The sequence below is a fragment of the Aplidium turbinatum genome, chromosome 9, assembly GCF_918807975.1.
Source record: "Aplidium turbinatum chromosome 9, kaAplTurb1.1, whole genome shotgun sequence".
Taxonomy (NCBI): Eukaryota; Metazoa; Chordata; class Ascidiacea; order Aplousobranchia; family Polyclinidae; genus Aplidium; species Aplidium turbinatum.
The window spans coordinates 23,953,401-23,970,314 of NC_137480.1; the positions used below are offsets into that span (position 1 = coordinate 23,953,401).

A 16,914-nucleotide genomic window follows, 5' to 3' on the forward strand; every position below is an offset into this window, starting at 1 on the left:
GGCTGGGCTCATCAGTACCGCACCACTAGTTCTTGCCACATAGTTCTCAACCTAATAGAACTTTTCCCAATAAATGGAATCCTTGATAAAGTCAGATGTTTTGGATGACAAAATGTGGGAAATGAAGCTAGTTATCATTCTCAACATCCTGTGGTAGCCTAACTTACAGTCACCAGAAGAGAGCAAGAAATTATTTTACAATAACTGAAATGTTAACAAAGTTCAAGTTTCACATTGATACTTAGGTACTCCTCACCATCAGCTCGTTGCAGTGAACTGCATCAAGCACTTGTTTGACCCTTTGTCCTTGGGGGCTGTCCGCTATAGTGAACCCAAACCCTTCGCCCCCCTTCTTCGTTATCACTTGCATCACGACAGGGGTTGGTAGAGCCCCCATGCTTCCCGATCTGTCAATCACGAAATGTCTTGATAACGTTACATCTAAGAAAGTTACATTCCGAGACACATCCACCATGGGAATCGAATCAACAACCTTCGAACATTGGTCGGACACTTTCACAGGTCGACTGACGTAACATTAAAAATTCTTACCCCGCCAGAAAACAAGCACTTTTACATTGAGTCAATGTAAGTACGATAAAGTTACCGGAACGGATCAAAAGATCACGACACCCTTGTGATTCATAATAATCAGAAAGAATCTCAGTTATTGTCATTGTTATTCCATGATTATCAGTATCAAACTTAGCACACATTGCTAGAGAAGATATAACCAAACTACTGTAACCAAACTATTCTATGTATGCTCATACCGTCCATAGATGTTTTGGGGAGGGAAAGCCCCGTGCGTTGGGGGGTTGACGTTTCCATAGTAACCATGCTCATAGGGCTGGTCATGGCTGATGTCCGGCATCGACTTGGATGGGCTGGAGGACAGATCTATGCCAGGATTGTCATCTCGTTGGGAATAGAAGCCATCTGTGGTAACAACAGAAAGTAGCAATTCATTAAACTCGTCGCACAATTTGTAAACTTGGTTGCGCAGGAACACACACTGCTGAAAGACTTTCCACCAACCCAAACATAAAAAGACTCGATTAATTCTCAAAGACAGAAAATAACTGATTCGATTACATACAAGTAGTGGCGTGATACTTTCTATATATATATTGTAATTATACAAACAGTGGCCGAGAGCCCGGGGTGATTGATTCGGTTTGTCTCATCAGACACAAAATAAAGACATCAATAAGCTTCAACCCTAACAAGACCCATAATATTATGAACTTCATTAACCTTACCGTTCTGCTCCAACTGACTGTTCAACAACCTCAGTTGCCTCTCGAAGTCTTCTATAGGTTTATCATCGGCGTTAATGGCGTAGGTGGTAACCATGTTGGTGCTAGGATCGTCAGGGTCAATCATCAGGGGGTAGCCTCTGTGGGAGAGGGAGAAGTTGTAAATAAAATTCCTTCTTTTTTTACATTAATTTAAGGTTTTCGGACGTTAAATCAATGTGAAAAAGACGGCTTTGCTGACTGGGAAAGACAGTAATTTTGAACGCCACTTAGCGAAAACTAACAGAAACTGATGGTTTCTCGGCAGCCGATTTGTAGCAAGAATTGACAGCGATAGACACGTGTTTCGCCCATGAGGCTCAGCTCAGCCTTGTGCTGATAGCCGGGAAGAACGCCCCTTTCTTCACAAGAAACTGATGGTACTATCCTAATTACTAAAATATCCGAAATGGAAAAGGTTGACCACCACTGGGCTACCAAACTCATGAATCGCTACATGAGGTTTGAACGACCACTTTGTGACGATAAGTAATTCGATTGTGACGACGATTTTGAGTAATTTGTGATTGCAAGTGACGTGATATCTTGAATACAACACACAGTAAATTGCAGCAACAAACCTGCAGAGTTCCAGAGTGACCACTTGACCAATGGGAATGGCTTGAAATAACCTGACAACATCCGGGTGTGTCCATCCAAGCACGCAAGTGTCGTTCACCTTCGCTATGACGTCACCTGCGGATGAAGCACGTGACCAACTCAACGAACACGTGACTAACTTCTAGTCTTGGCCGTAAGACCACGAAACACCACATGCTGATTGCTATGCTTACAAATCTCAATTGCAGCAACTAAGCTTGCAGTTACACCACAAAAGTCGATGTATGCTATGTATTGTACGCTGTGTTGTCATAACAATGGTAATATAATATCATATGTATACATGTTATAATGGTGAGCTAGATTTGTCAGTTAAGTGAAGCGCTTTATGATTCTGATAGTATCAATGCAGTTGAACACACCATCACCTGATTCTTTTATTTCGAAAGCGAAAAGGAATTCAGCGACATTTTTACATCAAATTTACAGTGGAAGAAACACTCAGTGATATCATATAAACTTACAGTAGAGTAAAGTATGACGTCGACAACCTACCTTGCTGGATGTTGCCAGTATGAGCAGCAGGCCCGTCGGGAACAACACTTTTAATTTGAAGAAACTCTTTTGGGTCATCACCCCCAACAATAGTAAACCCAAAACCTCTAGAGCTTTTCTCAATGGGCACGAGATGAGAAACTCCCCTCAACTGTGAGGGGTCACTGATGACGGAACGGTCATACCCCTGGTGGTTGTTGAGAGAAGGATCTAGAAACAGACATGTTGCAGTCAGTTCCTTCTGATTGGCTTGAAGATGGCACATCGCAAAGATTAAGCCAAGTGCAAAGTGACGCTAAATTTCAGAAGTTCAATCAATATTATCTCAAATTACATCCCAACAAAATTTATGTTACTCTTCATTCCATGTGACACATTGCGTTATATATAAGATAAGTTGCGTAATTGAAAGAGAAGTTTGTTTGGCGACGTTGATGCAATAAGACATCATCTTCCCAGCATTACTAAAGTGCTCACCGGTTTGGCCATCGGTTGCAGTATTGACCGACTCGTCCGGGGGCTTTTGGGCTGTTGTTTCTGCCAGCTTCAGCTTGGCTTCCAACACCGGATTAGAGTACTGAGTTTTCTTGTCTATGTGGCTAGAGCATCAATAGAAATAGAAATAAACCTTGTTGCTAACGCATTAATTAAAAACCAATGCAAAATCAAATTTGAAGCAGGCGAGCAATGATCAATAAAAAGTGAACACACTAACGGCGGTTCGAGATATCGGGGAGTTACAGCAAGTGCACTTTACTTGAGATTAATGTCTTCAAATAAGTCACATTGCTGATATTTTTAGTTATTTGTAGCCATGCTACGCAACAATTAGGGTCTTTTCGGGATTGTGCGTATTTAAAGTTACGTCATTATTGTTGTCAAGTATCCAAAATGTGTGATTATTTATAAGCTTACTCCTTTTCATGAAAAAGAATGGCTGATAAGATGCTTGAAACGACATTGGTTCAACACTACTCAAGAGCATGCGGCTGTATTTGGTAAGACACTTAGAGGCATGATTGAAGGTGGGCATCAAAGTTAGCTTCCTTGCCTTTCCGTCCACTTAATTAAATATTCAACTACCAACCGGACAATAGCTTGACACGACAAAGAATAGGAATACAATCGACATTGTGTTTAAAATCTTTGGGATGATCTGACCAGGAATCGAACCCGGGTCAACCAACAAAGAAGGACATTAACATTTAAACACGAGTGAGCTGGAGGTATAACCCACACGAAACAATATCACCGAACCAAGCAACTACTTCGGATATAACCAGTGTCCATTCAATTTGATAATACGGCAATAGAGGGAATATTTACGATCTATCGTTAATTAAAATAGTTTAAATCAATAAGAGCGACATTTTTTTAATCAGCTAACACTCGAGAAAATGCAACCAACATGTTTAATGGCTATCTTTGCAACATCCAGTAACGTTAAATTGGCGCAAATCCAAAGCACTTCCATAACGCAAAGTGGCCTGATAGTTATCGATATCCCTTGAGATTCACTTCCTCAATCGTAGAAGGTGAAGGCCACTGAAGCCAATCAAATCACAAAACATGGTTTGCCTAATCAAAACATGGCAAAACAAGCGAACTGCAGTTAACTCGGTGGCGGACTGGCTTGTATCTTCGCCTCTGACTTCGGTAAGCCATGATTCGATTCTAGGTCAGATGTCTTCCTTCTTGATTAAAGCGCTGACAATATATATAAGTCAGGGCATAGGCGCCTAACCCGTGGGGGCGTGGGGGCCCGGCCCCCACGCATATTTCTCCGTGGGGGCAACTTTTATGCTGTATTGGTACATAAAACAATAGATAAACTAGCGATCGGCAGCAGGAAAACATTTTTTAAATGCACACCACAACAGCTTCGCGATAAATAATCACCAGAACGAGCAGCGATGCTACAATCCCACACCAGACAACAAAATCTGTCATTTTACATTGATTTAACGTCTGCAGACGCACCCAAAAACAACACAATTTGCTACGTAGACACGGAGCGTGCGTTTAGCTTTATGCACTTGCAAACAGACTCGATGTCGCTTTCGAAAGTCGAAACCTCTGCAGTGAATCGCTCGCTGTGAAAATGAACTCGAAGTCTCGGCCCGAGGTAACCACTAACATTAACCAACGCAACAAGGGCTGGTACAAACCGCATTGCGCACACACGACCGTTGCCATAGAAACCCGATCAAAGGCGGGAATATGTGCATCTTTTGTTTCATCTACAACACGAAAACCGGCGTTTGACAGCGAATTGAAAGCAGGTCAGTCATAAGTTGCGACATTGTAGTGAAAAGAGAGAAATGTCAAGCGGAAAACTTAATCAAACGTCTCTCCGTAACTATTTTCAAGGGCTGTTTACGGATGTCAGCCACTTCTAAATTTATTCAAGGTGACGTGCTGTTGAATTGATGTAAACATGAATGATTTTACTTTCAACAGGTATATTTTCAAGCGTATGATCAAGTTAGTATTTGCATTCCATTTTCAAAACATTGTCATTCCATTAATACAGTATACCTTTTAGTAAACCTTTCAGGCCTCGAAACAACTTTTTTTTCCGGCAGCCAAACGTGTCCGACTGAAGCAAGCTGTTCGGCGGCCAATCACAAGCACATGGCGGCCATCGGAACTTCGACACGCATCAACATACAGTCTTCGAAATTAGCACATTTTTAATTTGGCAGAAGCGAAAAATATACTAGAGTAGTCTATCACGACCGCACTGTTTGATTTGTTGTGATGTAATAATGCCAAAACTAGCGATAAAGCGAGCAACAAGATACGCACGTCGCACGCTGTTACAGTCATTCACGATAACTCACGGGCGGAAAAGTAAGTTAATTTCGGGATGATTCAACGTTTGAGTCAGCACAAATCGATTTAATTTTCCCGGCGGGTTATATTGCGTAACAACAATGCCCAATAAGAAAGTTACGTTTGTTTTGCATTAATTCGACATCTAGCAACGTTGAATTATCATAAAATAACGTCAATTGCTCAACCAGGTACCAGTAACAAATTAATAGCTCCCTGCGAGAAGATTGCCTAGATTTACGTATACACTAACATAATTTCGGCACAATTGGGATACTGCGAACAACACAAAGTCTGTTTGATAAAGAACTAGCTGTCAGAATCGGAATCATCAGATGCTGTATCGGAGCACGAGGTTGTCGCGTCATCACGTCTTTGCCGTTCGCAATGAAGCGTCCACGTTTTGCGGCTTTCGTGCTTTGATACCAATCCACACGCCTCTTCCTTTTTCATAGAGATCCATCAGGGTGTTGACTAAGGAACAAATCTATGGCTGTGCCATAACGACTCGGAGGAATGTCTAATCCTAACCTTACAAGCGCTCGTGTAACCTTGGCATTTTTATTGCCGACGCTAATTTCGAAGACTGAATAGTCGCATCAATAAAGTGTATTGTGATGTCACTTGCATCCTGCGGATGTCAGACATCAGCTGCTTGGTCAATCAATAATGTTAACAACTCAAGCATAGACAGTGTGTATTGTGATTTATCGGGTACTTTGACTGCTTTCTAATCCTTTGTGATTATAAGTGGCAAGGTACTTTATTCACAAGGCTGCTTGCGTAAAATCGTCTCGGAACGTCATGGCGGACAAATGCGGCCGACGGAAGGGTGAGACCCGGTGGACAAAATGTCGATTTTTGTAGGTTAATCGCGGCCATGGCCACGATGGCCGCCTTCAGTTTCGAGGCTTGCCTTTTCGTCTCGTGTTTCATGCTAATAAATCTAGTTCGTTGCTGAACTTTATGTTGTGCTTAGCTTAAAGAGTCGCAGTCCATCAACCTCTAGCAGACGCATGGCATGTGTTTGCTTAACCGAAGTGATCGAGTTTTGTTTATAATAAATTAACGATAGGTCGAACGTAGCGATAACTCCGAGTGTGGCAATAAAAGCAATCTTAGTGTGACGGCATAATTACGTCATCGATCTGCGTGACATTTTGCTGAATTTACGTTGCTGCTGATGAAACACGCTTTCGCCCCCACGGTCAAAAAAATAGTTAGGCGCCTATGAGTCAGGGCAACAACAGTCACACCTTTAAAAACAACAAATTTTGCAGGTAACTTACTCGACATAATAAATCCCAAACTGTGAATCTTCGACCTTTTCCCACCCATAAGGCAGTTCTGAAATAATGCACAAGATAATGAAAACAATCCACGTTTGGTAAGATAGAATTTGCCCTCCAAGATAAAAAAAAAATGAAGGTTGGAAGGTTTCATAAGATTGTTGCATTTGTATTATCACCCCTACTTTCACACATACCAATGAGCTGTGTAATTTCACCAAATTTCAATACAAAACTGTATGGAGTGATTAAAAATTACTGTTTCTCTGAATCACTTTGCACAGAATGACCCTGCTTTGACCTATCCGAGCCACTAAGTCGATCCGTCTTCCCATTGATTCAACGTCTGTAAAGTAAACGTTATCATCTGCAATCGATGTGAAAAAGAACTGGCGGAGACGTTGCCGACCGCTTTGACATCATTTGAATTACCACCACACCATGGACAAGCGCACTTTTGCACCGAAACAACGTCCAGTTAGGTCATTTTACAATCGCAAAAGCATTGAAATCAATCAGGCGTAAATGTGTCCAGATATGACGCAATTCTCCACTTCTCCACGCAAAACAACTCGTGAGATTCCGTTACAACACATAAGATAGGTCACGCTTTCGTAGTACCAATACTTTGGGAATTTCAAAAACCAGCACCCACGTCCCACAAGCCCAGCAATGTTAATTCATGAGGCTTGTTTGCTAATTGTCACCAACATAATATTGGTTTGTTGGGCTTGTAAACATGAACCAACCAAGCACTCGTAAAGATGTCAAAGGTCTGAAGAGAGAAATGCTGAATGTAACGTTTCTGCAACTTCCAGTCAATCACACATATCAAATTTTGAGAAAAACATGTATATATAGAACATTTCAAACGAAATAAATTAATATATGAAAACTTAAACACAGCTTGCATTATGCAAAATTTTATGAAACAAGCTGTTTGAAGATAAAAATTATGTCAATCCTTTGTCGATGACAGTATTTTGCTTTACTTCTCCATACAGCTAATCAAACGGTTGATTTGTTGTATGGGGTGCTTGTAATGCAGCAATTCAGGCAACATCTCCCAATTCTTGCACTGGTTGCAACAATTGGGAGATGTTGCCTGAATTGTTGCCCCATAAGCAAGAAGACTGCAACGATATCAACATTCGGAAGCTTTATAACGCTACCTACCGTCGTCATCACAATCTTCCAGGTTCTTCCGCGCCCTGCTGTCCAGTCTAGGGTCCAGCCATGAAGTCTTCTTGCTGTGGTGGCTGGAAGAAGCAAATGTGCAGTTACTTCTATTCACGAGAAGGTCATGTTTGTTTCGAGAAGTTTCGGCGTACAAGAATGTCATGCTCAATATCGTTATTCAAACCCTTATTCAACTTTTCATCGCATAAGCGATGAAAGATTATTTCTTTTCAAACAAAAAAACGAACGTAAAAAACCTAATTAGTAAAAACTTTCATTCAAATGCATTTCGTTCTGCAATCAAAAGCTTGCGCCATGATGCCAGGACAAGGTTGTCTAGACGTGAAAAGACGCATCTTTTGGGTTAAATGTTTTTCTGCGTCAGGGAAATAAGTCTTCTAATTTGCAATAAACCATTGCGCGCCAAAAGTAAATCTTTAGACATAATCCAGACCACACATAAAAGAGGAGATGGAAGTGTAATGGCTTGTAGGCTTACGCCGGAAATCAAATCATTTCACAGCGCTTTGCTTTATTAAATAAACGTTTGTTGTCTGCAAATTTTGTACAAGTTTTCTATAAATTGTTGTCTACAAATTTTGTATAAAGCAATTTATACAACTGCTGAAGCAGGTTGTCGATTTTCTGTCACAAATTCATAAAATGACAAGTTATTGAAGCAACAGCACTTAGCAAAACCGCTATACCGTGACTTTCCATCATGATTTACGCTGTAGCGAAACGGGACATTCATAGCAAAAAGGACAATGATACGGAACAACCAAGACATCTCTCAAACAGAGTCAGTTTAAAACTAATAACTTCAAAAGAATCCAGAAATTGTATCATTATAATAAACACAATCATTCGCAATCTTTGCTTGTATTCAGTGGCAGCGCTCAACATCATATTAGCCTGCCATCGATCCTATGTATATTCTAAAAATAATGTATAATGTATTGTATATTCTAATAAACTTGAAGATGTTAAACTTGATCACGTTGCTCGGCTTCGTATGCTTATGGTTCAACAAGACAAACTCTCTACCGAAGCTCTATCATTCTAAAAATCCTATCAACCGATCAGGTAGCTGATGTCAAATTATGACGCATCAAGATTCAAATGAAAGTGATAGGTTTAGAGATCAGTATGTTTGTGGATTGCCTGCTGAGCTGTCAGGGCCTCGAAGCGTGTAAGCAACAAGCTATTTCCCAATTCTGGTTATCACTGAGTAGAACTAAGTTGAACCAGCGGGACGATTGTAGGCGTTGAATCGGTGAGTTCTACTAATCTGCTGGTCGCTTCCAACCAGGGCGAAGTAGCATGACAATGTCCAGCCACCAACTCTCACGTCAATACTTTCCTTTCAAGTTGGATGAATTGTTTGTTTTCGTTGAAGCTTTAGTGACTGAGGGTATATTCCTTTCCCTTCTTCAAAGTTCAAAGTATTAATCATGCTTGATTAGCGGTGACCTCCCATATTCTTTTACTTGTACTTTTACCAACTATTCTATTACTCTAAATTATCGATATTTGAAAAATTGAAAGTTGAGATCTAGTTACTGTAACCAAAAAAAAATACGCCTGACAAACTTTCGACAAAATTTTGCTAAATCTTCACTAAATTCACTGGCAACGATTAAAGTGCTGTCGTGTCGCAGCAATCGGATGCAAGCAACCTATCCATCAGTAATATTGTAAAATGTAACTGCCTCGCCTAAGTTGGTAAGTTGCAATAAGAAGCTTGTCTAGACAAATAACAACATGACTACCACCCTACACTTAAGACATTAGACGACGAATGTTGAAACCCCATGACACACGCATATCTCTTGGGTGACCATTATCAACTGACAATAATCGACTATTTTTGTTGACGCAACGTCGCTTAACGTCATGAGAACGAAACGGTAAACCAATGACAGTAATAAAACAGATGATATCATGGGAGTAGGGAGGAAGCATTTGTTTCGGTACAAACATTTCAATTTCTACTTCTTCCAATATTGAATTGAAGCAAAAAGTGATTAGTCGTCCGAAACAGCGATGTCGTTCACATACTTTTAGTGATTTTGACAAAATGTGTCAAATTAATGAGAAACTATTTTTTTCACGCATGCCCATTGCCCAGTCAGCAAGTCAGTCTTTTTTTGCATAGATCGAACGTCTGCAGACGTTGAATCAATGCAAAAAGAGCTGATTTTCTAGCCGGATTACAACTTAAGCGTAGCACTTGGCAAAGCACTGGTTTTGGAGCGCCATGTCACTTTTATGCAGAATATTTCAGTCAGATTAACATTTGAGTGAGATAGATTAAGATACTAACGGAGCCAACTCCGTAGAAGCGGAAGCTTTGTTAATTATGCAAGTTACCGAACCTGTCTGATTGTATTCACTTTATACAACACCTGCCGCTCACATTTTGAACACAACATGTTTTGGAAAACTTGTAACAAAATATTCAATATTGTTTGAAAAAGTGAATATAACTTTTCTGAACCCAGAGAAGTTGACGTGTCAATACATGTCGTTTCAACGTCAGCAAACGTTGCTACACTGTTCTTAATAGTGCACAACTTTGGTGAGGAATTGTGTCTCCATACGATTTGTCAATTTTAATAACCCAATAATACACCGCCATCGACCGAACAGAACTTCCACAAAACCTTTCGCTTCGACGTTAGACTTCGACGTTAGTTCATTGGCGCCACACGCTCAAACAACGTAAAAACGTAACGAAAAACGTCAAACAACGTTAACGTGAAATGACGTAAAAATACCTTTATGTCGGCTGTTGAATAAATACTTAAATCTGCAACATTCAAAGCAGGGCACATTCGACTAGTAAAACTTATTTATGTTTAGCAAACTCACTCGATGAAATAGCAGTCCCCTGTTTCGGTCTGGCCCATCTCCCAGCCCTCAGGTAACGGCCCAAGGATCTTCTCAGAGTGGAGCAAGGATTCATGCATTGTTGCAACTTTTGTGCCCGAGTCTCCATCATCTAAATTGTGATAGAAAAGGTTAAGCTAACCCAGAACGCAGATAACAAAAGAATCCCGATCCCGCCACAGGAGTTCCAGCTTTGCATCAAAATGCAACATCAAAAGTTGTTGATATGACGCAAGTTCGCATCAATAACCGCAACTTTGTAAGAGTTTTTATCTTCATCGGATAAACAATATAATATTACAACTACTGTCACAATTAAATAAATATTCGTGGTAACACATAAAATTCTCAACTTTTCAGTCACGTCTTTGAACTTAACAAAGACGTGACAAGACGTTTTTGGGATGACAAGCTTGCATTGGTCCTGATGCAAAATCGCCTCAGACAGTGCTTCACCTACAAGAGATCTTGGACAGTCACAAGGTGCCATGACATACCAAGTGCCGTGAGAGGTTGATCTCTCGTCGTGGTGGTATCGTTGGCAGTCATGTGAGGTGATGATTGACGCTCTTTGGTAGATACAGCCAATGATGTCTTGTCAGGATCTTTACTGGATGAGTAAATATGATTCTTTCGAGTCGTTGAACCTAGAAAATAGCAAATAATATCACGTGGCTAGTGGTGTAGCAAAAATGAAACAGGTGTTAATAATTTTATTGTAACATTCACTGATTCGAAGAAAATCGGCCACCCCACTAAAGGCAAAGCTGAACTTGAATGATGATGGTTGGAATGGATACTATCTGCTTCAAATAATTTGTCAACTACCCTTGCTAACTTTTGTTGGATAAATCTAATTTGCATCCACAACCGGAATGGCCCGTTTCGGTGAGTCCGATTCGGTGAGTCCGATCCCTTAACGGGGGATTTTTTCAATTTTTTTTTTTTAAATTATCGGGTACCGTAGCCTAATTATCATTGCCGTTTTAGGGTTAGGGGTTGGGGGTTAAGGTTAGGGGCTAGAAGTTAGGAACTCACCGAATCGGACTCACCGAATAGTAGCAGACCCTCCACAACAATAGCTTGAAATGCTTTGTACGAGGTTGGTAAGTTTTCAAAAAATAATACTTTTGATCAAAGACGAAAATTTGTTGCTTCGACTTTCAAGATTCGACTCTTGAGGTAAAATCAATCTCCAAAGCGCCGTTCCAAGTTGCCAAAACTCTGAACCTGAATGGCGAATCTTACAACTAGATCAACCTGAAGAGGAACTTAGTTGCTCTATATTGGATCGATTCCTCTTTCTCTTCCCGTCGGAGGAAGGATGGAGTCCAGGAAGATCGTTGGCAGAGTTTGATCGACGGACTATAGGAGGAGACAGAGGTACCGGAGTAGGCTTGGGTGTCCCATAGTAGTTTCCTAATGGAAAAGGATCATAAGTGGAGTAAAGCCATGAAGTAGCTGAGTATATCAGCATACGCAGCCAGCTTCCAAGTAACTTCCTAACGGATATCGAACAAAATTGAATATGTTTTGTTTGTCGTATCCAGGCTTACACCTGGTGGTTGAAGACTTAGATTAAGTGGACTGGAAGGCAAGGAAGCCAATCTTCGTGGCCACCTTCAGGCATGTCTTTAAGTGTCCTGCCAAAGACACAGCTGCATGCTCATGAGCGGTGTCGAACTGGTGCCCTTTCGGTTGCCGTTCCAGCGCTCTCACCACTCGGCTATGCAGCCGACATTTAATACGTGATGACAAACATCTCAGAAAATGGAAAAAGTTTCAATAAATTATATAGAAATTCAAAACCAGGTGCAATGAAACCGTATGTTTGATTGACCTGACACCGGGCGCTAAATTAGTAGTGGGTATAACAATGTTACGCATTCATAGTAAAATGCATATAAACAAATTTTTAGTTGTTTTAAAATTAGTGAATACGAAAAAATGATAAAAAGTATGCTTTATTTAGTGACTATTCTATATATATATATATACTGTATATGATATATATCAAAATTCTTACCTTCATATATGCCACTTTCCAACAATGCTCCAGACTTTTCTAATTCTTGAAACTCCTCTACACTTAAAAATGTATAATCTACTCCGTCTATTTCGCCCTCTCTTAGCTTTCGTGTTGTGCCTGCGTAGTTGTAATGTTAAAATAGGTAAATGTAACGTGAAGCAGCATATGCAGCCAACAACCCCGACAGCAAATCAGTCGTTTCTACATTGATTCAACGTCTGCAGGCAAGGTGCAATATTGGCGCTAATCATGTCAATAAAACGTCAAAAGAACGAATAATTAAATGAACATTAATCAGCAAGAAGCAACATACAAGGCAGTGATCTCAGATAGAGGTTGTCACGGATGGCTGCCTGTAGCGAATAGTCAACAGTGTCCTTGTTGAATCGTTGGCTCAAATAAACTTTCAGATCTTTCACTAAAGGCGCACCTGAATGAAAGACAGTTGTTATCATAAGCCAGCACTTGATCAGTAATAATGAATAGTTTTTATAACAACTCTTTCACTGAGTATCCTTTCAACTTCATGACCAACTTCAATGCCATCATGACTAAATTACAAGTAAAATAAAGACCACAACAGGAATCCAGTTGCCGCAAACAAACTGCAGCACTGCAGCAGTACGTCGTAATGTAGTGCAAGAGCAAAGTGCGCCAGTATTGGATACCCGACAAACGACAGAAAAACTACTCCAAGGAGACAGTTTAAATGGTTAGTTTTCATCGAACACGATAATTTTCGCCTCAAAGCAAAACTCTTGAAACTATAAATAAATATTTGTGCATATTCCTCAAAGCTTTTATTCATTATTTACTACATTTCAATTGCGTACCTAGTCTGTGTACTGTGTAGCGAAAATGCATTGTTTACCTTAAAGTAGATATAAACTATACACAATAAGGTTTGACTATCAGAAAGAAACGCAATTAGCAATTAATTATGAATAATAATCGACTGGTGGAAAATGTACTTGGCGCAAGAAACGACAGCAACAGATCTGACAAAAACTATTTAAATTTTAAACGAACTTAAACGAAACAGGTCTTAGAAATTTGATTTCGACTAGGTTCAAGAATGCTGCAGCAAAGTTGAATATCGAAGAATTTGATGAAATCAAATACGATAATGGCCCAAAGCAAACAACATAATTCTTCCATTGTAGGAAGTTCAAACACTCGAGATGCGGCATATCAGGGCAGCCAAGCGCGCATAGCTTCAGCCAATAGCTAAACAAGTTTAAAATTTTGTCCAAAATCAAAGTATTCGATATGATTTGTTTAAGTTAAATGCGTATAAAACACAATACCTGACCACACAAGTTGCAACTCATTTTCATTTAATGTCTAAAAATCACTATATGATACTCAATACAATCATATCCAAAAATACCTTAAAAGTCATACGTTAAAACAACGTTTAGTAATATCTACATTACATAGGCAATGCTTACCACAATAGTCTGCTTCTTGTATTACACAGCAACACAATTTGTACACTTTTCTTAACAAATATGTGCATTAATAATTCAAATATCCTTCGAAAAAAATGCGATTAAGTTTCTCTGTGAAATATTGACAACTTGGCAGCTGAACAAACAGTTTATCTGTGAAAAATACCAGGCTATCGCGATTACAATAACATAAAAACGATCAGAAACTAGCTAAAGACATTGCATCAAAATTCCGCACGAATGCAACATTCTCTCTCTACCAAATAAGTGTCGCAAAACCATAGTACATCTTGTTAACTGAAGCATAAAATTACTAGTGAGGCATTTGAAATAATTCAAGCATTCATGCAAACACCCACATACCTTCCTTCACCGTTCTAAACCGCACAGGATCACGCGCCTGCTTTATCAAGTTATTGAGATCATAGAGGGTTAATCCAGACACGGACTGATCATTCACTTCCAGCAATATTTCCCCCTCGACAATTTTGCCACTGAAAGATTGCAAGAATTATGATCACACACAACGCCCATCCTCACAATATTCTATCGAGATGTTTCACGTACAGAAATATCTTTCTGTCAGAAACGTAACCCAAAAAATACATTTTTCTGAATCTAGTGAGCAGTGCGGGACCATCCGCCTACTAAAAGCGTTGCAATACTTTAACTAATATCTGTTCTAACGTTTTATCACACAGGCATGTATAACATCTTCGAAGAACTATATGAATTATGAAAAAATGTCTACATATCTGACATACAAAAATATTATACTACATCACATATCAAACGTAAAATTAACTATATCAAACATATCACATTTTTCTAAATCTAAAACATAATTCTGTCTCACAAAGCCACAAACGTAAATAAAACTTCAGCAGACACATGTTGTTCACATGAAAATGTTCCATAAACCTATCAATTTGGAATGAGTTGTTTAACATCAGAGTATGCATTGAAACTTTGCAGCCTTATAATGAAAAATATTTGTAACTATATATTATAGGCTACGCATTTCATTCAAAAATTTGATTATTATGTTGCTGTTTTAACAGAATGGATATTTTAACATTAACAATTAACATTTAAACAATTTGGGATTATCTGTCAATTTTGAAGCTCACGGAGAGTATAGCAACAGTGTAAAATATGAAATGACGAAATGGAAGAGGAAAAAGTGAACTTAGAGTCACACGCCAATGCGAGCTTCCATCACAACGTTATTGAAGCCATTTTTATGCCTTTTTGTGTTAGAAAAATTTTAAGGAACACACAGCTCAGAAAAATTTCAAAATGTATATATCACATCAAAAGCAACCCAATTACATTTTATTGCTATCTGTTGCTTATTGTGGCATCTGAACCTGTTCTGCTGTCATTGCAGAAATCGTAAACAAACACCTAGCCAAGCCTACAACCAAGCTAAGCTCACTCAGAATTGTAAACATAAAAAATTAACATAAAATATACCCTTTCAATGAATAAGTCAAAAAATGTGTTTCTATCTCCGATGCACATTTTCAGGATTTATCAGAACTGGTGTATTTTATGAAAAACTGATTACAAGCTAAATATAAAAGGAAGTGTACCAATGGTATGATGAGTGATTATTTCTGAGATTATGAAGAGAAAAAGGATCTTTAACGTTGTCAAATGTTGTAGGATGTAGGTGCAAGTGCAACGTAATTGATAGTACAACTGCAGTACTTTGTTCATCAAACTTTGTGCTTATGCAAATCGGAATTGTTTTTAAACTGGTTAACTCTCTTCAATCCTGTACTGATAACGTACACGCTAGATGAAACAATGTTACGTTTTGGTCTAAAGATCGTCACATACATACCGTATGTCTGGATAAAATTAAATGCTCAATCAAAACAGCATGTTTACATATCCCACAAATTGGACACCACAAAATTGTAATCAGCTCCCAAATATAGCCCGAGGCAGATTTTTAAAACTTAAGTACCGGTATGTAAAAAAAAGTATTGTTGCAGGGATAAATTGTAGCAAAGGTATGCACTGCCATACCTGCTTTCATGTTGGATAACCACCATCAGGTGCTACACTTATTTAAACACCCCTAATTTATTTTGGTATTACATAGCCTGTCATTGAATTAAAATGACCACATGTTGAGGACAATCAAGAAAAAGATACTTAAACATACCTGTGATAAATTACTTTTTCTTGTTTCACTTGGGCAAAATAAGGAAACTTTGCTTCTTCTGCACCACCCTTTATCACCAAGTTCAGCTGACCGGATTTGTTTCGACTGACCACACTCTCATGCACCCGATCGTTCCAGGGCTTGTGCTTTTTCCCGGATGACATAACAATCGTTATTATATTAAATAAATAATCTGACACACACCATAGTAAAAAAAAAGTACTTTTCTGTGTGAAACAAAGAAATGACTTTTCACTGATGCAGCTACCGATATTTATTTCAGAATGAATTCATAAACTTCAGGTTAAAAAAATAGTTAACTTGTGTAAAGTGTCACAAATTTTCTCAACTCTCCATCTTGTATGTATTTTCCGAGAGCTAACAAATGCAAAAAATGTATACATAAGATCTTTGTTGCATTGTTTGCCAATTTAATCTGAAAAATTTTTGGTAAACATCCAGCAAAACTTAAATTCCTTAAAATTTAACATTCTGGATGACAATAGTTCAACGTACAACTGCTCCCTCATCTATGGTATATCATAGTATGATACTATTTATTATATAGATTACTTTTTAGATTAATGGGATCTGCTACATCTCTGGGGGTGCATAACATTTAAGTGCAGTCACATAGACGCTGCCATGT

At 39.0% G+C, this 16,914-nt stretch overlaps 1 protein-coding gene across 1 annotated transcript in view; it reads right to left on the reverse strand.

The window, feature by feature from the left end:
• LOC145777188 (membrane-associated guanylate kinase, WW and PDZ domain-containing protein 3-like) overlaps window positions 1–16,473 on the reverse strand; it is a 29,908-nt gene extending 13,435 nt beyond the window's left edge. The window contains exons 1-15 of the mRNA XM_082588509.1: window positions 16,266–16,473; window positions 14,453–14,583; window positions 12,952–13,068; window positions 12,636–12,755; window positions 11,870–12,028; window positions 11,107–11,256; window positions 10,592–10,721; window positions 7,715–7,797; window positions 6,539–6,596; window positions 2,892–3,013; window positions 2,415–2,624; window positions 1,880–1,994; window positions 1,263–1,399; window positions 774–939; window positions 257–407 (exon numbers count right to left, since the gene is read on the reverse strand). Of these exons, the coding sequence (XP_082444635.1) occupies window positions 257–407; window positions 774–939; window positions 1,263–1,399; window positions 1,880–1,994; window positions 2,415–2,624; window positions 2,892–3,013; window positions 6,539–6,596; window positions 7,715–7,797; window positions 10,592–10,721; window positions 11,107–11,256; window positions 11,870–12,028; window positions 12,636–12,755; window positions 12,952–13,068; window positions 14,453–14,583; window positions 16,266–16,429 (2,013 nt within the window). The 5' untranslated portion in view covers window positions 16,430–16,473. The remainder of the gene's footprint in view (window positions 1–256; window positions 408–773; window positions 940–1,262; window positions 1,400–1,879; window positions 1,995–2,414; window positions 2,625–2,891; window positions 3,014–6,538; window positions 6,597–7,714; window positions 7,798–10,591; window positions 10,722–11,106; window positions 11,257–11,869; window positions 12,029–12,635; window positions 12,756–12,951; window positions 13,069–14,452; window positions 14,584–16,265) is intronic.
• Between the last annotated feature and the right edge of the window lie 441 nt (window positions 16,474–16,914).